This window comes from Uloborus diversus, chromosome 5 (genome assembly GCF_026930045.1).
Source record: "Uloborus diversus isolate 005 chromosome 5, Udiv.v.3.1, whole genome shotgun sequence".
Lineage (NCBI taxonomy): Eukaryota > Metazoa > Arthropoda > Arachnida > Araneae > Uloboridae > Uloborus > Uloborus diversus.
The window spans coordinates 23,671,365-23,696,830 of NC_072735.1; the positions used below are offsets into that span (position 1 = coordinate 23,671,365).

Sequence of the window (25,466 nt, forward strand, 5' to 3'; positions counted from 1 at the left end):
TAAATAGGTTGTCCCCAAATGGGAAGTAATTTTATTTTTATATTGCTTATCTTGTGTTGTGGTCTGAGCATTACCTTGTTCTTTCAGTACAAAGAGTCCGTTTGCTTTGTGTTTCTCTTCAGTGAAGTTGGATCATTTCTTGCACACATAATTTTTAAATTTAGTCACTAACTTTTTGCTTTAAAATTGTAAATAGTAATTTGTTTTATTTAAATGCCACAGAAAATAAATTTATCTTTCTTGTGGTTAGAAAAAGCAGACAAAAATGTATGCAAGATCAGCACATGGTGCCGTTCAGAAAAGAATCACTTTAAAGCATTTTATTCTGTTTATACACTATCTTTCCAATATTGATAATCAGGATTTTTTACAGGTACTGTCTCATGCTGATGTGGTGAGCAGTGATATTCCCGTTAATTTTTTTGAGGGTATACTCCCAGTAATCAGTTATGCACAATATGTGTATGCGATCATATACATAATATGTCATAATGTGAAAATTTTTGATGCTTGAGGGTATAAGCTATATGTTTTTAAAATGTTAGAGATTATATGGCGTATGTGGAGCATACCCAATGGGAACACCACTGGTGGCAAAATTTATAAGAGGTTGAAAGTAGCTTGAAAAATCAAGCTGCATTTTTAATTCCATGTTCTTCGTCCTCTACTGAAAACAAATTAGTTGTAATGAAGCAATCCAAAGCTTTTACGCCAAATTCACTCCAAGATAAAATTTTGAAAGCGGAGATTTTCTTAGTTTTAGTTGCAGTAATAAACAATTATTCATTTGCTTTTTTAAATGATTTATCTGTAATTTACAGGGATATATCTGATAAAAGTTAAGTACACAGTAAATTTTGGGCTTGCAGCCTACTTTAAATCCTTCCTTATTAAGGATATTTCTTTCTCATTCTTTAATTCACTTTGATGAAACAATAACAAGGTAAGTAAAGAAGCACTTGAACAGACATTTATTCTACTGCTATATGTTTCTACTTCATAATGTGTCACTGTGTTAAATAACAAAAGATGGAATGCATTCTGTTGTAGTTTTCAAGAATTTGAAATGTTTAATCATCCAATACAAAAATCAAGCTAATGAATTACATATAAATTTCAAAAAAACTTGATATTTGTTGACCTAAAAATGTACTAAAATTTTATAAAAATTGTGTCCTAAAACTTTTGAAATCGTTACTTGCATAATTTTAGCAAAATGCATTTTTTGTTTGTTTAAAGGGGACAATATTAAAATGCAGAAGAGTTTTTAATATTTTTGGGTGGAAAGCATCAATACATGCAAGTAATATATTTTCTGAATTAGTTCATTCAGCGGTATGTTATTGTGGCGACTTAATTTTAATAACTTAAGTAAGTTATAGTTGATATTTGGGTATGTTTGTTTGGGAAGTATTTACCAAGACCCATCCAAAAATAAACACCTTTCTAGTAAAAGAAATGCATTCTCTAAGTATGCATTTAACATTTATTTAGAAAAGAAATTTGCAATCGTGTATTGTTGAAAGAGGTTAATAGAAAAAAGAAGACTTCTGTCCAGTAGAATTTTATCTATTTGTTCCAGCCCTTCATTGTCATTGTCTCTTATGGAACAGGGGTGCCCATCCCCCCCAAGCTCAATGGCGCAAATTCCCCCCCAAAAATTTTCTCGCTTTCAAATAACGTTAAAGATAACCCTTTTTGGAGTTTCTAATTCCGAGGAAAATTAAAGTGAGAGGGGGGGATGGGGGTAATGGCTAACTACTGCCATCTGAACCGAAATGTTGTTGGATTGTCACGTCTCACCTCTCAAAACTTTACAATATGGCCCTTGAGTAAAAATGCTTAGAGATATTTTTATTTTTTATTTAAAACGTTTGAAAAAATACAGAGAGAGTGGATTCACCTCTTTCTTGCGTCGGGATGGAGTCATTACTGGATGTAAGCAAGTTGAACCTTGTCGGAAGTATAATGTTTAGTCAGATATGGGGTCCCGGGGGTTTCTCCGTCGGAAATTTTTTGAAATTGTTGTTATAAAAACACAGTTTTAGACATTGATTGAGAAGTTTCGGTGGCTTCGATTGGAACGATTCGGTGGCCCCTCCCCGGTATTTTTTTTTCGAAATTGAAATATCAAAAAAGCAACTGTAGATACGCATCTGTTATGTAAGGGAGAGTGGGCGGGTTTGGGGACTTTCCCCCGAAACGTTTTCAAAATAGCAGTTCTAAAAACGCAGTTTTATCGCAGTTTTATATGTGGTAATGTTAGGTAGAGAAGAAATTCGGGAGGTCTCCCTCCCGATTGAATTCTTAAAATTCCGATTTCAGAATATCTATGGTTAGGGGACAGGCAGTTTTTGGAAACTGAAGCCCTAAAATCGCAATTGTAGCCGATCTTCGTGACGTTAGGAAAATGAGTTTTCGGAAGCACTCCCCAAAAGTTTCTTTCGAGATTAAAGCACTGGAAATTAAATTTAAGACGATCTTTAATGATTTTGATGAGAGTGGGGCAAGGGCGCCCACATAGGGGAGCAAGGGGCTCAAGCCCCCCCCCCCCTTGGAAATTAGAACTTCCTTGCTTTTAGTACTTTTTTCTTTGCAAAACTATAAAAATATTTCTTCTCCAGCCATTAATGAATAAATAATTAAAAATGTCAAATTTTAATGACTCGAATCTGTCCTAAAATCTGCCTCCATGGGGAAAATATCCTGTTATACCATGGTTACAATTTCTGAGCCCCCCCCTTACAATTTTGCATATGGACGCCCATGGAGTGGGGGAAATGAGATTGGTACTCCACTTAAATGTTCAAACCTGTTGCTTTAGAAACGCAATTTTCATAAATCTTTGGTAATGTTAGTGGAAAGAGAATTTCGGTCGCATTCCCCTGGCAATTTTTCGTAACTGAAACTTCAAAAAGGCAATTGCATATTGTCCTTGATTGTGTGTTACATAAGAAGAGGGAAAGTTCAGGGGCTCTCCCCATAAATTTTTAGAAATTGCAGTTCTGGAAACTCACGACCAAACGGCAGGACCTTTAGGGTCACGGATTTGGACAAAATTCTAGGTATAGGTCCATTCTCACTAGATATAAGCGCATGTAAAGCGGTTTGACTGCATAGGCCCTAGCTTTTCTCCAACGAGGGTCCAAAGTTGCTAGTTTTGCCTCAGAAATGCAATGGCGTTTCCATTGGAATTTCAGAATTCGACGCTATGTTCGATCTCCCAACACCTTTGGCATCTTTTGTTAGTAAATTGAGTATAAGGGAGAACACGTATTTTCTAATAGGCATTTTCTTAGTTATTTGAAAAGTCGAAACGATCCTGTATTTTTGTTCTTTTGTGTGCCAAATCGGGGTTTTTTCTCTTCTCCCTATTTTTGCTTATCAGTGTGGGAAACCTTTGATAGCAGACGATAAATATCCAGTTAAAGTAAATGTTTTTATTAGCAAACGATAAATACTTTTTACTTGCAGACGATGAATATAAAACGAAAATAATTAGTTTAATTTGCAAACGATAAATATTATGTAACTATGTTATTTTGGCGTTCAAGTAAGTGAAATTAAAAGTAGTAACCTATTTGGATTTAAGAATCGTTTATTAAATATTAGTATTCAACGTAATAGCATGCCAACGGCTCATACTGCCGTACGATAGTAGAAAAAGCGAAGAAAAATGGTAATTTTAAATTTAACTCCATTGCATCTCTGGGTCCAAATTATCAACATTCGACCCCCGTTGTAGTCAAACTAGGACTTATGCAGTCAAACCGCTATAACTAGGCTCATATCTAGTTGAAATTGACCTATATCTAGAATTTGGTCCAAATCTGTGACCGGTCGTGCCGTTTGGTAGTCAGTTTTAGATGACTTTTAATGACAAAGAGGACGTTTTTCGCTCGTTTGGAAGTATACCGAAATTGAAGTCGCATATCCAAAATAGACGGGTCACACACAAGTTCACTATAACAGATATTTTTCGGAAATCCTCAAAATTGATCCAGCTATTCAGCACACATCGAAAGAACTCGAAAATTTTCATGAATAGAATACTTCCTTCTATATACACATATCAGATACAGAAGAAAGCAAAAATGATTTAAGAAAAATAATGGGGTCGTTTCCAAAATTTTAAAAGTATATTCTTCTGAAAGAGCATGCTTAAAAACTTAGAACCTGACCATTTTTTAAATAATTTCTTTAAGTTTATTATTTTTGAAAAAATACTTAAATCGGTGCTCTTTCATCGTTAACGCTTCTGCGGATGACATTACAAATGATAAAATGCCATTCAGTGTTGCCATTCACGGTTCAAAATATTTAATTCGCATCTTTATTCAGGTGTATTGGCAACGATATGGTTGAAGCAAGCGCAGAGGGCAACTGTAATTCGCTTCTTGATTATCATAACGTGGAAATGCGGTAGAAAGATGCGACATAGTGCATCAATTGTGACGTCATAAAGACCACGCCTTGTTTGAAGAAACGGACATTTTAAAAAATTGATTAAAAAATAACTATTGGGGAAAATGAAAGTATTTTCTGAGTCCATGTTATTATTATTATTTTTTTTTTTTTTTGTGCTTAATCTATCAATTTCAGTGACAAAAGGTACTACTTTTGACTGAAGGAAACAACCCCATTAAAATACCTTAAGAACAAACTGTTCTACTTCCAATAGTAGAACCTAACATCATTGAAAGTTTTATAAAAATCATCTAATGATAAATTGAAAGAACAGTCAATTTAAAAATGGTAGAAAAAACGAGAGTAAAGTAAAATGAAAGACTCCACACAAACTTAAGCTAATTTTTGCAAGTGATGGGTTTAAAAAATATGTTATTCGAAAACTTCAAAATTAGTTTTCAACGATTGTTTTGGTGCAAATGAACAGATGAAAGGCTGGAGCATAGTGGTCAAAATTCTTGCAAACAATAAATAACAGGGGAAAAAAACAATTAAGAAAGTTTTTATTTTAGCCTTGTTTGACCTCCCTCTCATCACTGTTACACGTATATACTGCGGAAGTAGATTTACTTCCCTTGGATTTCAAAACCATTAACAAGGCTGTAAAATCAACAGGAGAAAAGTTGTACGCATTTTTAAGTAAAGGAACATCAGTATCAAATCGAAAATTTATCGTCTACTGCGAGTTCAGTTATCTTTACTAATAATAAAGCTGAAAATCTCTCTGTCTGCCTGGATATCTGGATCTCTGTGACGCGCATAGATCATTCGGCGGATTTTCATGAAATTTGGCGCAAAGTATAGATTTCAGCATGGGGGTCTGCACCTCGAAGCGATTTTTCGAAAATTCGATTTTGTTCTTTTTCTATTCCGATTTTAAGAACATTTTCCTTTGCAAAATTATCATAAGATGGACGAGTAAATTACCAAGTTAGCATAACGTGCTGGAACTGTAACATGGGCAACCCAATAGGCGAGAAATTCACCTTACATTACAGTATACTTCCGATTATCCGTGCTAATCACCGGGGGGCGTCGCACGGATAATCGAAAAACACGGATAATCCGAAAAATCATTTAAGGAATAAGCAGGCTAACTTTTTAAGGAGAAATTAGAAAAAAACTAAATTATATATATATATATATATATATATATATATATATATATATATATATATATATATATATATATATATATATATATATATATATATATATATATATATATATACTAACACAAACCAGGAACTTTTCTTCGAAATTTATTGCTTAAAAAAATCGGTGATACATTTTTGTTTTCTTTGTTTGTTTAAATTGTTGCGTATGTCCGTTACTGATATTATTTCTCCGTAATCGTAACCTCTTTCACACATGTAATCCAATAAATGTTCCACAGATTGTCGAGCAGTAGAATGTGAAATTGTATTTTCTTCATATTCTTCATCTTCGTTTTCGGTATCATCACTTGCGTTTGATCATCACTTGCGCTGTTCAACGAGATTTTCGTCAGTTAGACATTGACATCCTGATTCACATTCGTCGCTTTTAAACCACTATTCGACATTCTCAGCGTCAACTGATTCGAAACCATCAATTTCCCTAACTTCCTCAATGATGTTATCGATATTATCTTCGGCAATCGAAGATGATTCTTCATCCAATGACTCTTGTGGCAAGATTTTTCTCCAAGGTCGTGCAAGGGTAACCGATTTTACCTTTGACCATGCAACTGCTATACCATGCGCTGCATCCAATAACGAATACTAAATGGGTAGAACACGTGTCCGATTTGACCTCTGTGCAGGGGCGGATCCGGATATATTTGGAAGGGGGGTCAAGTTTTAATGGCCAGTGTTATATATCCTACGTAAAAAAGCTTCTCTTATACAGGGGTGCTCATCCTCCCTACCTCCCCCCCCACAACGAGATGAAAACTCATTCAAATACCTCCTCCCTACAATTTTTCAGTGGTTAAGCTGATTAGAGATAGTTGTGCTTTTGAAAATGAAAAAAAAAAAAAAAAAAAAAAAAAAAAAAAAACTGAAAATAGCAATAGCCTATTAAAACGAACCCAGTCAATTCTTTGAACTGTGACGCGCTGAGGAAGAAATACCTTACAGAACGAAGAAAAAGCAGATTAACATTGATTCCATGTACTATTTTTTTGAATCTAAAAATTTGAAGATTGGTAATAAAATCATAACAAAATTCTTGTCACAGGAGGGTCAGCTGACCCTTTGACTCTCCCCTGAATCCGCCCCTGCCTCTGTGCACGGATAGTAGGGTACGCTTCGTATTACCTTGATTTTAGCTCCTGAAAGAAGCTTTAAAAAAGTGTGATTCCGAAATGATGCACGGATAATCCGCAAACCAGATAATCCGCACACGGATAATCGGGAGTATACTGTATTTGTAAATATACAGGCGAACGAAAAGACCTTTCAATTTTCTACTACGAGCAAAGCCGTGCAGGTACCACTAGTCGTCAATAAAATCATTGAGAAAAAAGATCTGTTGCCATTTTTTTTCTCGACTGTGACCAAATAGAATTCTTGCTTTAGTTTTGAGGCTTTTCCTGTAATCGGGGGGTACAAGATTTTTTCCTTTCTGGTTATTTTTCCGCGATTTGTCGGGAAATTTGACAGATTTTCTTTTTTCTTTTTTTCCAAGTCTGATTGTTAAACACACATCACTTGAAATAACTTATTTTCAAGGTAGATCTTGCATAGCCGGGCGACGCAACTAGTTTATAATAAATTAAAAAGAAATCAAATCGTCTGATCCTGATTTGCAACGGGCACTGACTCCATCCCATCTTTCATGATCCCTTTATTCAAAACTAGCGGTACCCGCGCGGCTTGGACTTGGCCTGTAGTAGAAAATTAAAAGGTCATTTGATTCGTCTGCATATTTTAAAAATGGATGATGAATTTCTTGCCAATGTGCTATGTTAATTTGCTCGCCCATGTTACGGTTCCACGTTATGATGATTTGGTAATTTACTCGCCCACGTTATGACGATTTGCTCGGTAAAATGTTCTTAAAATTGGAAAAGAACAAAATTTGAGTTTTGAAAAATCGCTTCGAGGTGCTCACCCCTATGCTACGAACTAATTTTGGGCCAAATTTCATGAAAATTGGCCGAACAGTCTAGGCGCTAGGCGCGTAAGACATCCAGAGAGACAAAGATCCAGATATACAGAGACAGACTTTCAGCTTTATTATTAGTAAAGATAAAGAAGAGACACAGCTAGTAAAAAAAAAAAATCGGAATGAGTACGTCCAAGAGGTATTATTTATACATGTATTTCGTGTTGAATAAGTATAAATATTTTTTTCCTTTCAAAAATAAAAAATTTCCTGCTCTAAAAAAAAAAAAAAATCCCCCCCAAAAATTTTGATGGCGCAACTTGCGCCATAACCCCCCTCTGTGGGCACCCCTGTTATGGAACAGTTTTTCAATCTCCTAGCTTTTAATCTCCAATCTAATTAAAAAAAAAAAATCCTATAATTTCTAATACCTTCAAATTTATACTAAATATCGTACAATTTTCATAACTTCACTTCACTTTTTTTTCAAAAAAAAAAAAAAAAAAAAAGGGAAAATTTCCTGCTTAAATTGGTTCAAACTTTTTTATTAGTCTTGTTTACAGTCGAAAGTTGTATGTGGTATGATGTAACATCAGAAGAGTAATCACTAGCATATGAAACCTCAAATGTGAGACTTCAGAATTCAAATTCTTTGCCAGTGCCAAATTGACTTGCAAAAAATTTAGAAAATTGTTTGAGTGATCTCAGTACCAATCTGACCACATGAACGTTCAAGTAAATTAATGACAATGTTTCCTTTTTTTTTAGTAAATTTAGGTTTTACACTTTTGCAATTTGTTCTAAGGTGAATGGTGGGGATCCTATGAACAACATCTAAGGGCAAATGTGAACAGTTCCCATATAATGTTAATATTACTGTAACATACTTTAAGTGTTTTTTAAAAATACATAGGTAAACGCAACAAAATTACATCACTTTTGGAATGTTGATTATTTATGGATGGGGGGGGGGGGTTGCAACTATGTTAACATTTTTTACCTTCAAGTTTTTTAAGTCACTTAAAATAGAAGCCAATTTTTTTCAAATATTTTTATCTTCTTATTTTCAAAAAGAATGCTCACCTTTAATTGACTCTAGGTATGGAAAAGGGCAAGAATTTATTAAACAAACAGCAGGCATACTGCTGCACCTTTCTCAGTTTAGTTTTATTGTCTAGTTATAATTTCTTTTATTTTCTTTCAGTGTCTTTGCAGAAATAAACCAGGAAAGAAGAACCAAGAGAAAACCTTGTTATGTGGAATATTTTTCAAAGTCAAATATTACATTTTCAGAAAAACCGCAGTTTATTGTCTTGAAGCCACTCGAGGAATGTTTCCAAAAATTTCACACTCCCTTCATTATTTCTCTCAGGGGTTACGAATGATTAGGAGAAGCTTATCTACTGTCGCTTTCATTGTGCAGCCTGGGGGATTCAGAAAATTTAAGTCCAAGAAACGTACTTAAAACTTTTCGCCCCCTTCTCATGCCATTTCGTTGGACCTTTTGACCCTATTTTCACCTCCTTGAAAAGGGAGATGAACAGAAAACCCCTTTAGAGACGCAGGAAATCCTTTGTCCAACTTCTTTTGTTCCGGAGCGCTCGAAACTCGTTTGAAACCGTTCTGTAACTTGGTAATCCAAATCTTTGATGAGTTTAGTTGTGGTAAATCACTACATTTTGCTACTTCCTTAGAGTGTTCTTTTTTCTTTATTATTTTTGGCTCATTTTAAAAATTAAATTTTTGTTATTGTATTAAGACTTTTTTTCAACTTTTATTGCATTTCCACTAATTTTTAACTAGTTTGACTAATTTTTAGAATATTTTTAAACTATGATTATGCCCTTGTTATATCAAAAACTCGATGTCTCAAAAATTTTTTTTACCGTCCCTTCAACTTCGTGATATCAAGAGTATACTGTATTTGAGATATTTAAAAAATAGTTTCTTCATTAATGTTCTGCAACTTAATCATTATTGAACAAAAACTTATCGATACAAATTTAATTATGTTTTAAGACCAGCTGATATTAGGAATGTTGTTCTTAATTGAATAAACAATGGGGTTGTTTTTTTCAGTCAAAAGTACTACTTTTAGCCACTTGATAGAATGAGAAAAATAAATAAAATAAATAATAATAATAACATGGACCCAGAAAATACTTTCATTTTCCCAACAGTTATTTTTTATTTCATTTTTTTTTTTTTTTAATGTCTGATTTTTCAAACAAGGCATGGTCTTTATGACCTCACAAATGATCAACTTATGCGCGTACTTCACTGGCACTCTGAATGCTTACACTTGCTGTTTACCACAATTCCACATTATGATAATCAAAAAGCAAATTTAATATTGCGCTCTACGCTTGTTATCAACCATATCCTTGCCATACATGTGAGTAAAGAAGCGATTAAATATTATGCTCTGTGTGAATGGCAGTTCATCATATGGTCATGTCATGGGCAGAAGAGTAAAAATTTAAGTTGAGTCTGTGCTTCAATTTAAATATTTTTTAAAAAATAGTAAACTTTGTCAAATTATTTTAAAAATGATCAAATACTATGTTTCTAAGCATGCTCTTTCTGAAAAAAATACTTTCAAATTTAGGAAACGGCCCCACATTCAGTAATGGTTTGATATACAATTATCCTTGCAAATTATGCTTTTATTTAAAATCGATTTTTTTTAATTACTGCATTAAAAAAATATGCTTAGTGGTACAGAACTCACAAAAAAAATATTTGAGGTTTTAGTCGTCAAGACCCTAAGTTTTTTTTTTAAATAGGTTTTTCCTACTTAAACAATCTGTGAAAAACATTTTGTTCCCTGCTGAAACTAATAAAATTGGAAGAAAAATTGATCGGCTAAAAAAAAAATAGTCATTTAAAAATTAAAAGACAGACTAAAAAATTTTAGAAAGACTACTAATTTTAATTTAAGAAATACTAATGAATTAGTAAATATGATTGAATAAACATATTCATGTCAGAAGTCGCTATCGAAATGCTAATTTTGCTACATTGGAAATTATTGCCGATAATTGTGTTTATTATGGGATCAGCTTTTTTTTCAGTTATATGCTATTACAACTAAATCTACATTGCTGTTTCAAAGTTAATGGATGTAAAATACTTTTAATACTTTAAGTTACTCTTAAACGAGTATTATCTCAAATTTGTTGCTTCGCGAAAAGAAATTCAGCTGCACCGAAAACTACGGTGATAAAGATTCAAACTATATGGGCAGTGTTGTCATATCACTATAAAGCTAGAAACAATATAAAACCGAAGTATAGATCAAAGGTACCTTACTAGAAATAATTTGTTCAAACAAGCAAAAAAAAAAAAAAAAATGCCTGGTCATTTTTATACTTTGCTCTCGTCTATTTTTCAAAATTGCAATATTTTTACATAATCTTCGGAATGTCTTAATTTGAAATTTGTGGCTATTCTCCCGTTTGTGTATTCATATTATTATTTTTAGAAGCTTACATTTATGTTGCAAACCTTAATTTCAGAAATTAAACTTTTAATTAATCATATCAAAAATTAAATTAAGCATTTTTATTTATCTAGTTAGTGTAATTTTTATGATTGGAAAACTATGTAAAATGACTGTTGTATATTTTGTTCAAAATATCATATACTCTTTGAACAAATTAAAAAAAAAAAAAAAAATCAAGAAACTAGGTTCTTATTTGTGGTGTAAACCCATTTCTAAATTATCTAGTCTCAATTATGTTTAACATAATTAAATCAATTAAATTTTATCATATAATGTCAATTTCAATTTTTTATTTTAGTCAATTGTTCTTATCCATAAAGATGATTGTTGATGCAAGAATATAAATAAGATTAATTGAATTTTCAAGAGATTTTATTTTTTATTCATTTGCAAAAGATTCATTTTCCAATTTAATGAAATTGTTGCTGATGTTAATATTACCTATATGTATAAATGCCTATAAAAATAAAGTTCATTCTACATTCTTTTATTGTAAATCCATTCTTTTTGTATTTTACTGAGTGATACTAAACGAATCTCTCTATCTTCTTCCAATACTAAGCACAACTTTTTGTTGAGATCCATTATATATGTTTTACAGCGTGCATTTTTTATGTTCTTATTTAAATAGAACTTCAGAAAAATACCAGAGTGAGTAAATCTCAAGTTTACCAGCATACAATCAATTTTTCATAATTTTGTTTTCTGCATCTGAAAGTGGTTATCTCATTACGCGAAATGTCTGTTTTTCACAAATAAATTTTCATATTCTTAAAATTTTTATGAAGTTGATGAAAATTTGAAACTTTCACCATTTGTCGTCTTTCATGAAGGAAACTTGCATTTTGAAACCGCAATGTAACAAAATACCTGCTTTCAGGTGACAAAAATAGATTTTTAATAAATACATTTAGCAATAAGGAATCTACTTTTGAACTTTCTTAAGGTATTTTTAGAGGCGTATTTGTGACTCGAAAATTTTGGGTTGCCGTTTCCGAAAATTTTCGGCTGACAACATATTCTAAAACTAAAAAATTAAAAGTTGTTTTTAAATAAGTTTGTAATGATTTTCGGAGAGTTTTTTCGCGAGGGAGGAGGTGGGGTCTAAAATTTTACTTGGGATTTTGGTGGTTTAATGTATCCACGTTTCGGACTAATAAAAAATACAGCTTCAAAGTCTGAAAAAAATATTTGTAAAAAACCTCATTTATCAGAAGCAAAAAAAAAAGTTTCTTCAAATAACGCAAAATGTCTTCCATCTGACAGAAACGATCATAACGGACGTTCTTCAAACAACGAAATAAATCATTCATGTAACAAACAAAAATAACGAGCATTTCTTCAAATAACGAAAAGTTGACTTCATGTAACAGAAACGACCATAACGGACGTTTCTTTAAACAACGAAAAATTTCCCACATTTAACGGAGAAGAAAAGAAACGGAAAAGTGTCAAATGACAGAAAATATTGACGAAACTTTCTTCATTTGACAGGAGAAAATAAAAACGGAAATTCCTCAAATGACGGAAAATTTTCCTCGTATAACGAAATAAATGCTGAAGAACGTTCCTTCATTTGACAGGAGAAAATAAAAACGGAAGTCCGTTAAAAATCGTGAAAAGTCCGGCAGCACTGCTGCCAAGAGAATTTCCGTCAATTGAAGGAATTATTTTTGAGAGTGTATGTGCATGAGAAAAATCAGGTTATATATAAGATGTATCATATTATATCGAAACCGTGTTCTGTGTTATATCGAAACCGTGTTATACGACGCTTAGAAATAATGTAAATCAAGGGATGTGTACCGTGTTATATCGAAACCAAGTTTCATGAACAAAAAGTAAAATCTTATTAGAGTTATCAACCATTAACAGAATGTATTAAGCAAAAAGGAAATTCCATAATTATAAATATAACATTCGAGTTATATCAGAACCATGAAGTATTAAATTCAAGTTTCGTACCGTGCAATATCGAAACAGTGTTATAATAATCGCAAATTTGGTGCCGTGTAATATCGAAACCGCGTCGTAAAAGTACCGTGTTATACGAGGGATGCCTGTATCCAATTTTTGCTCTTAGCCGACGGTATACTTTGCCTCCGTAGTCATGCCAAGAAAATATTCTATTGTCGATGCTGGCCAACAGTAGAAAACGCGTGAGAGAGCTGGGTCCTGAAGAGCTTTAAAAGTGAAAATGGCTAAACTCGATAACTATGTTCAGAAATTAGAGATAACTACAATAAATTTCAATGCAGACAGTTATATGATTTGAATTGCCTGGAATTCAGTTGCACTTATAAAAATTGACGCTGATCTTATTTACGTGGCTAAAAAAAAACCTAACTTATGATTGTTTTTTTTTTGTTTCTTTTTTTCCTTTCAAGATGCTTATATTTGCAAAAACAGCGTTTTCATTTACATCTAAAGTAATAATTTTAATGGTTTGAAATAATTCAAACTAAATGAACTGCTTTAAAAGAGAGAGACAACCAACAAGAACAAAGAACGCAGTTTGATACAAGTGAACGCAAAGAAAGTGCAATGGTAGAGCGTGTGCGATTAGCGCGCTTAATGAACGTTTGAAAACAATTTTGCAATCACCTAGGTCATTCAACTAACTATATATTAAGTATTTACTAATCAAGAGTTTCATTTCAAGCATTCAAAGTTTCAAATGAGAGGTAATTATATTTTATCATTCCGTTTTCGCCAGTTTGGTGAAAAATCAGGCTAATTACTTAAAATTATTAGTCAAATGGGCAGCTAAAGATATTATTTGATTTAGCTGAAATTTTGTATGATAAATAGGCTTGGTAAGAGGTAACTTTTCCGCATACAGGCTTTACATATAAAAACAAAATGCGAGTTGTCACCTGTTTTCTGATGAGGATCCATGATCCAAGAGGCTTAAAATCATAAAAATACGATTATAAAGAGTATTTCGTACCGAATGAATCATTCACCATTCTTTTACAACATTTCTAAGTGAAGCCTTCCAAAAGATTTCTTTTTTCTCATAAAGATAAATGTTTATAAGCCGAAAACATGCATTGGTTAATGAACGCAATAGAGAATCGCATTTTCGGTTACTACAGTACTCTCAGTGACGGTTAATACATGTATAGTCGCTATACAAAAGGGGCCTTAACATGATGTGAATAAGAGTTCATTATTTACTTTTAATGTGATTTTTTTGTTGAAAAAATGGTGTTTCTGAATTGTTTGAATTTGTTGAAGGTGCAGCAGCGGCAGGCGGCGAACCTCCGCGAGCGGCGGCGCATGCAGTCCATCAACGACGCCTTCGAGGGCCTGAGGGCACATATCCCCACCCTGCCCTACGAGAAGCGTCTCTCCAAGGTAGACACGCTCCGGCTGGCCATCGGATACATCGGCTTCCTCAGCGAGTTGGTCAATAGCGGTAGGCATCCGGCGGATCCGCTGCAGAGTCAGGCAGCAGAACAGCCGAAGAAAGTCATCATACAGTGTCACAGAGGTAAATATACAAATGCAGCAACAGGCTTTGCTCCCAGCTATGACAGCACCATCTTAACCGTGTTATCTCATTGAAGTTGCTTTCTGCCTCCGGATCGGTTATTGACTATTCCAGAGTGATGAGTCCATAAAAAGGACGAATCTGTAGTCTCTGGATGTCATAACAGAGCTGTCGGTATACAGTCGAGTCCTGACTTACGTCAGGGATGCGTTCCAAGACCCCTCGCGTAAGTCGAAATTTTGCGTTGTGGAAAAGGGTATGTGTAAAAACTTTTATAAACGTACCCAATTATTTTAGACCCTTGTAAACACCCCCTCAACTGTTAAAAACCATTTCTTAACTATACATTACTGTTTCTCAAAAAAAAGAACTAAATGTTTAATTATATTTCTTTTTTAAAACCGTTTTATTCGACATAAAATACTGCTACTATGACAAAAATCAATGATCAATGGGAAAGAAAGACATAAAATAATCCAGTATACGGTACATACTAAGAAAAGTAAATGCACTATAGTTGTACTGTACAATAGATCCGGTAATGATATTTGCAACTTAAAAAAGTAAAGATGATAATGATTTATGCTGCGTGATCAAACCGATTCTAATATATTTTTAAATACAGTTGCTTCACTAGTTCTTTTATAACGTTTCCATCTATTGCATTGGCAACACCCTTCTTCCTAGTTTCTTTAATTCACAATACAAGAGCAGCTTCCATTTTTTTATAAATGTTTGCATTTTACTAAGATATTACTCGGTGAACTTTTACGGATTTAATTCCTTTTTCTAGACTTTTAATTGTACGTATGGAAGATTCACTCATACCTAATTGTCGCGCCACCTTCGACGCATTTTTTAGTTGAGATTTAGCGTTTCAAGAAGCCTTAGCATCAAGAAGCTTTAGCTTTTCTTTAATTGTCAAAAACTTTCTCCTTTTCTTTCTATCTTCACAAACTTTAGATGAAACAGCGCTCTTAGGTGTCATTATTTCATCAACTTTCTCATTTAAAATGGAAAAAAGTAAATGGAAAATAAGGAGTAGTTATTTGTATAAGCGATGTTTAGATTAGTACGCTGCGGGAACTTCCGCTCTCAGTGATGCGAAAGGGAGGAAGGTCTATTCACGAAAAAATATATATAGTAGCCAATAACAAAGCCAATACTTACACACCACGATTCCCCTCCGAAAATTTTCGCGTTGCGGGTGAGGAATTCGCGTTAGGCTTAAAATTCTTTACTGGTGAAAAAATAGCCATTTTGCGTAAGTCGGATCGCGTTGTAGCGGGAGTCGATTGTACTGCATTTAATTCTGCCTTATCCCTGGCTTAAAGGCGGTAACTTACTGCTTAATGAACTCATGTTTTCACTATCGTATTGTAGACAGCGCCGAGATGCACTAAAACTAAGATTGAAAAAGCGTGTTTGTCCTTCATTAGATTTCATTTCTCATTAGAATTTTATCTTATCCTAATATTCACAAAAGCTGTCTCTTCCGTCGTTGGGCAAAGTAATTTTCTTTGAAACTTACTTTAAAACACCTTTTCAGAAAACTTTTGTTTCCTTTTGCATTGTTTCTAAAATGCCTCTCTAATTCAGGTGTCAAAGTTTTCTCAGAGCTCAACAACTCTTATCATAGTTAGCCCCGGCTTTGTGGATATTTATAAGTTGTATGTATGAAACAAAACGTCAAGTAATTAGTCCAACAAAAGTCAGGGGCAAAAGATGGGCATTTAAGTATGTGGTGTTCATTGAAGGGGGACAATCGCAGAATTTATTTTTACACCAGTGTAATAAGGGCTGTCAATTAATGATGTCACATTTTTTCAACAATTTTGACCCCCTGCTCCCCTTTTATCACAAAGTGTCACACTTCACCATACCCTCTTCCAGGGGTGCCCACAGAGGGAGATTATGGCGCAAGTTGCGCCATCAAAATTTTTGGGGGGGATTTTTTTTTTTTTTTTTTTTTTTAGAGCAGGAAATTTTTTATTTTTGAAAGGAAAAAAATATTTATACTTATTCAACACGAAATACATGTATAAATAATACCTCTTGGACGTACTCATTCCGATTTTTTTTTACTAGCTGTGTCTCTTCTTTATCTTTACTAATAATAAAGCTGAAAGTCTGTCTCTGTATATCTGGATCTTTGTCTCTCTGGATGTCTTACGCGCCTAGCGCCTAGACTGTTCGGCCAATTTTCATGAAATTTGGCCCAAAATTAGTTCGTAGCATAGGGGTGAGCACCTCGAAGCGATTTTTCAAAACTCAAATTTTGTTCTTTTCCAATTTTAAGAACATTTTACCGAGCAAATCGTCATAACGTGGGCGAGTAAATTACCAAATCATCATAACGTGGAACCGTAACATGGGCGAGCAAATTAACATAGCACATTGGCAAGAAATTCATCATCCATTTTTAAAATATGCAGACGAATCAAATGACCTTTTAATTTTCTACTACAGGCCAAGTCCAAGCCGCGCGGGTACCGCTAGTTTTGAATAAAGGGATCATGAAAGATGGGATGGAGTCAGTGCCCGTTGCAAATCAGGATCAGACGATTTGATTTCTTTTTAATTTATTATAAACTAGTTGCGTCGCCCGGCTTTGCAAGATCTACCTTGAAAATAAGTTATTTCAAGTGATGTGTGTTTAACAATCAGACTTGGAAAAAAAGAAAAAAGAAAATCTGTCAAATTTCCCGACAAATCGCGGAAAAATAACCAGAAAGGAAAAAATCTTGTACCCCCCGATTACAGGAAAAGCCTCAAAACTAAAGCAAGAATTCTATTTGGTCACAGTCGAGAAAAAAAATGGCAACAGATCTTTTTTCTCAATGATTTTATTGACGACTAGTGGTACCTGCACGGTTTTGCTCGTAGTAGAAAATTGAAGGGTCTTTTCGTTCGCCTGTATATTTACAAATACAGTATACTCCCGATTATCCGTGTGCGGATTATCTGGTTTGCGGATTATCCGTGCATCATTTCGGAATCACACTTTTTTAAAGCTTCTTTCAGGAGCTCAAATCAAGGTAATACGAAGCGTACCCTACTATCCGTGCACAGAGGCAGGGGCGGATTCAGGGGAGAGTCAAAGGGTCAGCTGACCCTCCTGTGACAAGAATTTTGTTATGATTTTATTACCAATCTTCAAATTTTTAGATTCAAAAAAATAGTACATAGAATCAATGTTAATCTGCTTTTTCTTCGTTCTGTAAGGTATTTCTTCCTCAGCGCGTCACAGTTCAAAGAATTGACTGGGTTCGTTTTAATAGGCTATTGCTATTTTCAGGTTTTTTTTTTTTTTTTTTTTCATTTTCAAAAGCACAACTATCTCTAATCAGCTTAACCACTGAAAAATTGTAGGGAGGAGGTATTTGAATGAGTTTTCATCTCATTGTGGGGGGGGGGGGAGGTAGGGAGGATGAGCACCCCTGTATAAGAGAAGCTTTTTTACGTAGGATATATAACACTGGCCATTAAAACTTGACCCCCCTTCCAAATATATCTGGATCCGCCCCTGCACAGAATTCAAATCGGACACGTGTTCTACCCATATAGTATTCATTATTGGATGCAGCGCATGGTATAGCAGTTGCATGGTCAAAGGTAAAATCGGTTACCCTTGCACGACCTTGGAGAAAAATCTTGCCACAAGAGTCATTGGATGAAGAATCATCTTCGATTGCCGAAGATAATATCGATAACATCATTGAGGAAGTTAAGGAAATTGATGGTTTCGAATCAGTTGACGCTGAGAATGTCGAATAGTGGTTTAAAAGCGACGAATGTGAATCAGGATGTCAATGTCTAACTGACGAAAATCTCGTTGAACAGCGCAAGTGATGATCAAACGCAAGTGATGATACCGAAAACGAAGATGAAGAATATGAAGAAAATACAATTTCACATTCTACTGCTCGACAATCTGTGGAACATTTATTGGATTACATGTGTGAAAGAGGTTACGATTACGGAGAAATAATTGCAGTAACGGACATACGCAACAATTTAAACAAACAAAGAAAACAAAAATGTATCACCGATTTTTTTAAGCAATAAATTTCGAAGAAAAGTTCCTGGTTTGTGTTAGTATATATATATATATATATATATATATATATATATATAATTTAGTTTTTTTCTAATTTCTCCTTAAAAAGTTAGCCTGCTTATTCCTTAAATGATTTTTCGGATTATCCGTGTTTTTCGATTATCCGTGCGACGCCCCCCGGTGATTAGCACGGATAATCGGAAGTATACTGTAATGTAAGGTGAATTTCTCGCCTATTGGGTTGCCCATGTTACAGTTCCAGCACGTTATGCTAACTTGGTAATTTACTCGTCCATCTTATGATAATTTTGCAAAGGAAAATGTTCTTAAAATCGGAATAGAAAAAGAACAAAATCGAATTTTCGAAAAATCGCTTCGAGGTGCAGACCCCCATGCTAAAATCTATACTTTGCGCCAAATTTCATGAAAATCCGCCGAATGATCTATACGCGTCACAGAGATCCAGATATCCAGGCAGACAGAGAGATTTTCAGCTTTATTATTAGTAAAGATAACTGAACTCGCAGTAGACGATAAATTTTCGATTTGATACTGATGTTCCTTTACTTAAAAATGCGTACAACTTTTCTCCTGTTGATTTTACAGCCTTGTTAATGGTTTTGAAATCCAAGGGAAGTAAATCTACTTCCGCAGTATATACGTGTAACAGTGATGAGAGGGAGGTCAAACAAGGCTAAAATAAAAACTTTCTTAATTGTTTTTTTCCCCTGTTATTTATTGTTTGCAAGAATTTTGACCACTATGCTCCAGCCTTTCATCTGTTCATTTGCACCAAAACAATCGTTGAAAACTAATTTTGAAGTTTTCGAATAACATATTTTTTAAACCCATCACTTGCAAAAATTAGCTTAAGTTTGTGTGGAGTCTTTCATTTTACTTTACTCTCGTTTTTTCTACCATTTTTAAATTGACTGTTCTTTCAATTTATCATTAGATGATTTTTATAAAACTTTCAATGATGTTAGGTTCTACTATTGGAAGTAGAACAGTTTGTTCTTAAGGTATTTTAATGGGGTTGTTTCCTTCAGTCAAAAGTAGTACCTTTTGTCGCTGAAATTGATAGACTAAGCACAAAAAAAAAAAAAAAAAAAGAATAATAATAACATGGACTCAGAAAATACTTTCATTTTCCCCAATAGTTATTTTTTAATCAATTTTTTAAAATGTCCGTTTCTTCAAACAAGGCGTGGTCTTTATGACGTCACAATTTATGCACTATGTCGCATCTTTCTACCGCATTTCCACGTTATGATAATCAAGAAGCGAATTACAGTTGCCCTCTACGCTTGCTTCAACCATATCGTTGCCAATACACCTGAATAAAGATGCGAATTAAATATTTTGAACCGTGAATGGCAACACTGAATGGCATTTTATCATTTGTAATGTCATCCGCAGAAGCGTTAACGATGAAAGAGCACCGATTTAAGTATTTTTTCAAAAATAATAAACTTAAAGAAATTATTTAAAAAATGGTCAGGTTCTAAGTTTTTAAGCATGCTCTTTCAGAAGAATATACTTTTAAAATTTTGGAAACGACCCCATTATTTTTCTTAAATCATTTTTGCTTTCTTCTGTATCTGATATGTGTATATAGAAGGAAGTATTCTATTCATGAAAATTTTCGAGTTCTTTCGATGTGTGCTGAATAGCTGGATCAATTTTGAGGATTTCCGAAAAATATCTGTTATAGTGAACTTGTGTGTGACCCGTCTATTTTGGATATGCGACTTCAATTTCGGTATACTTCCAAACGAGCGAAAAACGTCCTCTTTGTCATTAAAAGTCATCTAAAACTGACTACCAAACGGCACGACCGGTCACAGATTTGGACCAAATTCTAGATATAGGTCAATTTCAACTAGATATGAGCCTAGTTATAGCGGTTTGACTGCATAAGTCCTAGTTTGACTACAACGGGGGTCGAATGTTGATAATTTGGACCCAGAGATGCAATGGAGTTAAATTTAAAATTACCATTTTTCTTCGCTTTTTCTACTATCGTACGGCAGTATGAGCCGTTGGCATGCTATTACGTTGAATACTAATATTTAATAAACGATTCTTAAATCCAAATAGGTTACTACTTTTAATTTCACTTACTTGAACGCCAAAATAACATAGTTACATAATATTTATCGTTTGCAAATTAAACTAATTATTTTCGTTTTATATTCATCGTCTGCAAGTAAAAAGTATTTATCGTTTGCTAATAAAAACATTTACTTTAACTGGATATTTATCGTCTGCTATCAAAGGTTTCCCACACTGATAAGCAAAAATAGGGAGAAGAGAAAAAACCCCGATTTGGCACACAAAAGAACAAAAATACAGGATCGTTTCGACTTTTCAAATAACTAAGAAAATGCCTATTAGAAAATACGTGTTCTCCCTTATACTCAATTTACTAACAAAAGATGCCAAAGGTGTTGGGAGATCGAACATAGCGTCGAATTCTGAAATTCCAATGGAAACGCCATTGCATTTCTGAGGCAAAACTAGCAACTTTGGACCCTCGTTGGAGAAAAGCTAGGGCCTATGCAGTCAAACCGCTTTACATGCGCTTATATCTAGTGAGAATGGACCTATACCTAGAATTTTGTCCAAATCCGTGACCCTAAAGGTCCTGCCGTTTGGTCGTGAGTTTCCAGAACTGCAATTTCTAAAAATTTATGGGGAGAGCCCCTGAACTTTCCCTCTTCTTATGTAACACACAATCAAGGACAATATGCAATTGCCTTTTTGAAGTTTCAGTTACGAAAAATTGCCAGGGGAATGCGACCGAAATTCTCTTTCCACTAACATTACCAAAGATTTATGAAAATTGGGTTTCTAAAGCATCAGGTTTGAACATTTAAGTGGAGTACCAATCTCATTTCCCCCACTCCATGGGCGTCCATATGCAAAATTGTAAGGGGGGGGGGGGCTCAGAAATTGTAACCATGGTATAACAGGATATTTTCCCCATGGAGGCAGATTTTAGGACAGATTCGAGTCATTAAAATTTGACATTTTTAATTATTTATTCATTAATGGCTGGAGAAGAAATATTTTTATAGTTTTGCAAAGAAAAAAGTACTAAAAGCAAGGAAGTTCTAATTTCCAAGGGGGGGGGGGGGGGGCTTGAGCCCCTTGCTCCCCTATGTGGGCGCCCTTGCCCCACTCTCATCAAAATCATTAAAGATCGTCTTAAATTTAATTTCCAGTGCTTCAATCTCGAAAGAAACTTTTGGGGAGTGCTTCCGAAAACTCATTTTCCTAACGTCACGAAGATCGGCTACAATTGCGATTTTAGGGCTTCAGTTTCCAAAAATTGCCTGTCCCCTAACCATAGATAGCCTGAAATCGGAATTTTAAGAATTCAATCGGGAGGGAGACCTCCCGAATCTCTTCTCTACCTAACATTACCACATATAAAACTGCGTTTTTAGAACTGCTATTTTGAAAACGTTTCGGGGGAAAGTCCCCAAACCCGCCCACTCTCCCTTACATAACAGATGAGTATCTACAGTTGCTTTTTTGATATTTCAATTTCGAAAAAAAAATACCGGGGAGGGGCCACCGAATCGTTCCAATCGAAGCCACCGAAACTTCTCAATCAATGTCTAAAACTGTGTTTTTATAACAACAATTTCAAAAATTTTCCGACGGAGAAACCCCCGGGACCCCATATCTGACTAAACATTATACTTCCGACAAGGTTCAACTTGCTTACATCCAGTAATGACTCCATCCCGACGCAAGAAAGAGGTGAATCCACTCTCTCTGTATTTTTTCAAACGTTTTAAATAAAAAATAAAAATATCTCTAAGCATTTTTACTCAAGGGCCATATTGTAAAGTTTTGAGAGGTGAGACGTGACAATCCAACAACATTTCGGTTCAGATGGCAGTAGTTAGCCGTTACCCCCATCCCCCCCTCTCACTTTAATTTTCCTTGGAATTAGAAACTCCAAAAAGGGTTATCTTTAACGTTATTTGAAAGCGAGAAAATTTTTTTTTTTTTGGGGGGGGGGGGGAATCTGCGCCATTGAGCTTGGGGGAGATGGGCACCCCTGCCCTCTTCCCATTGTCATATGTCACGTTACTTTTTATAAACATGTTTTCATAAAAAATGCGGGATGCCACACTTTTTACTTCCCTCTCCCTTGTCCTAAACCGTAACAATTTCACGAAACCCCTCCCGCCCTCAAACCGTAGCGTCATTCATGGACAGCCCCAAAGAATTTTCTCTTTTGAAATCTAGGGGGCTCCACCCGTGCTCGATGCCACTCACCAGAAGATAGCTTCGCAATCTTATTTGATTCCCGAAGATTTAAAGCGCTTGTTTAGAAGAATCACATTAAAATGCACGCTACGATTGGAACAAAATAAAAAACGCGCACCCCTTTCCACAGAAAATAGTTTCTATTAAGAGTTTATTAAATTTAGAAAAATATTAAAATCCAACTCAACCCCAAAACAAAAAGAACTTGATGAAAATATGCAGCCAACCAAGTTATGTGTTAGAAAAAAAATTAAAAGAGTATCCTTTCCCGGGGCTCCAAACTAACTTGCACCAAATTTCACTGCTGAAGAGCTTTTTGAACATTGCAAAACGGGCTTTTTGTACATTTGAAAAGTCACTTTCAAATTCGTGGACTCTTGTAATATTTTATTCTTAATCTCCGGACTTGGATTTTTTACTAAATTAGAAACCCATATATCTGCTAATGGAGATAACTGGAACAAGCTCAATCTGATGCAGAAAAAAAGTTCTTTCAAATGAGATAGGGTGTTGGGATGGGATTTTTTTTTATCCTTTCAATAGGCAATTTATGTGAAATTTTAGCTTAAAAAATTATTAAAAAAAAAAAAAAAAAGAAAGCGAATTCAAAATTTAAAAAGCGAAAACTTAAGAGACCATTCCACGAAAAAGGTCAACCCTTTGTTCCGCTCGTGACGGTTCATATATTTCCTTAAAAAGTAATAATTTTTTAGTGTAATGACCAAATGTTTTGCTTAAGATATCACACACAAGTTTGTAATTTGTTAAGCAGAAAACAATTGTTCATTTATATTTTAAAGTATTGTTTTTAATGACATATTATGAGGCGTCACGCGCGGGGAAAAATGGCCGTTTTCCGCCGTGGAATGGATCTAAGTGCAAGTCTCCGGGGCTCGAAGTAAATTTGTACAAAATTTCAAGACTGTAGGTGCTATTGAGTCTCTTAGACGCAGGTCCGTCACAGACAGACTTTCACAATTTCTTTGACGTCATTATTTTAATCTGTAGAGATAACGCGTTAATAGGAATATTTAATTCGTTCATTAATTAATACATTATCTTACTGTAATATAATGTTTGAACAATTGCAGAATCTAAGTTAAGTTTTGAAATTAAACTCATTTATTTCTTAGCAGCGTCCAGTTGTAAACATAGTTCATTAAGAACGAATTTGGTAGTTGTAACATGAATAAATTTTCAAACTCGTGTCTAAAAGTGTCAGTAATTATGTTTTGTAGCTTCAACTTTTATTGATGTTCATTATTTCCACCTTCCAGGTACACCGGCAGGTTATGTTCCATTAGCGGGACACTCCCTGTCGTGGTCCAGTGAGAAACCAAGCGCACAGAATGGAAGTGTCATGGTGGCCAAGGTGTGGACGCCCGAAGACCCCAGGAGGCATAAATCCGAGAACAGTTCTTCGCTGGGATCCACGTAGACTGTCATTTCTTTTTTCTCGGTCGCAGAATCCACATATCGCACAAAAGTGGACTAGGACGAACTGTGTTCCCTTTCATAGTTGGACAGAGCTTGAACAAATTATACTACAACCGAACTAATGCCGGATGTTATGTACATACTTTTTGAAATCGGTGTACACAGATTTAAATGAGATGTAATTTATTTGTTTTGATTGTAATTTAAGCTTTATATTTGAGTTTGAGCAATGTTTTGACTATGGTTATCTTACGTCTGCATATAATGTGAGGACAAGGTCGTATCTTCAAGCTGGCACAGTGTATCGCGTGTATTTTTGAAAATTTAGTTTTGTCTACATTTTTAAGGTAGCGTTTCAAAATTGTTCACTGTATTCTTATTGGAATTGAAATGGTTAGCTGTAGCCACAAAATTGCAAGAGTTTTGTCAAACAAATAAAAGTGAGGAATAGAATCGAGACCCCTGTTAAAAAATTACAGTGAGGTACCGTTTATACGTTTCTTTTTTGTACGCTTTTTTCATTTATACGTTTTCAAAATTCGGTCCAGTACGTATTAACATATATATGTTATACGCTTTTTTCATTCATGTGGTTTTTCATAGTCTGTTCGTAAAACTGTAAACGGGGCTTCACTGTATGTTTTCAGATGATTCAGTGTGCAATATTGCCATTTTTTTTTTTTTTTTTTTTTGCAAAACAGAGCGTAAAATCTTATTTCATACCCTTACTGGGACAGTGCAGGAATGGGCCTTCTACATTTTTTAAAATCAAACATGTATATTTAATATTTTCTTCAGATGCAGCGTATTATTTATTTCCATGTGATAAAAAGAAGATGCATCGAATGGAATAAAATCAACCCGAGTGCTATGAGTATAGCTTGACCACGGAGAGATGGCAAATAAACTGAAGCGGTAACAGACCACTTCTTTTTGTAATGGGTAGGATCAGCAAGAAAGCGCAGATAGTAAAATTTTTACTACTCGGTAGTTTTCGCCGATCCTTCCTGAAGTGGTCCATTTCCGCCATCTCTTCGTGGTCAAATTATAACAGCTCTTGATTGTTTACAAAATATGGTGCTTTAAACGCTTTATTTGTTTGAGGGACATAGATTAATTCTATT

General features: G+C 34.5%; 1 protein-coding gene across 2 annotated transcripts in view; it reads left to right on the forward strand.

Moving 5' to 3' along the window:
• The window catches only part of LOC129222708 (pancreas transcription factor 1 subunit alpha-like), a 51,473-nt gene extending 26,683 nt beyond the window's left edge, over positions 1-24,790 (forward strand). The window contains exons 3-4 of one of the 2 annotated variants that reach the window (XM_054857238.1): positions 14,303-14,558; positions 24,183-24,790. In XM_054857238.1, coding sequence (XP_054713213.1) covers positions 14,303-14,558; positions 24,183-24,343 — 417 coding nt within the window. In that variant the 3' untranslated portion in view covers positions 24,344-24,790. The remainder of the gene's footprint in view (positions 1-14,302; positions 14,559-24,182) is intronic. The other variant, XM_054857239.1, reaches the window with a different exon arrangement.
• Positions 24,791-25,466: the final 676 nt, after the last annotated feature.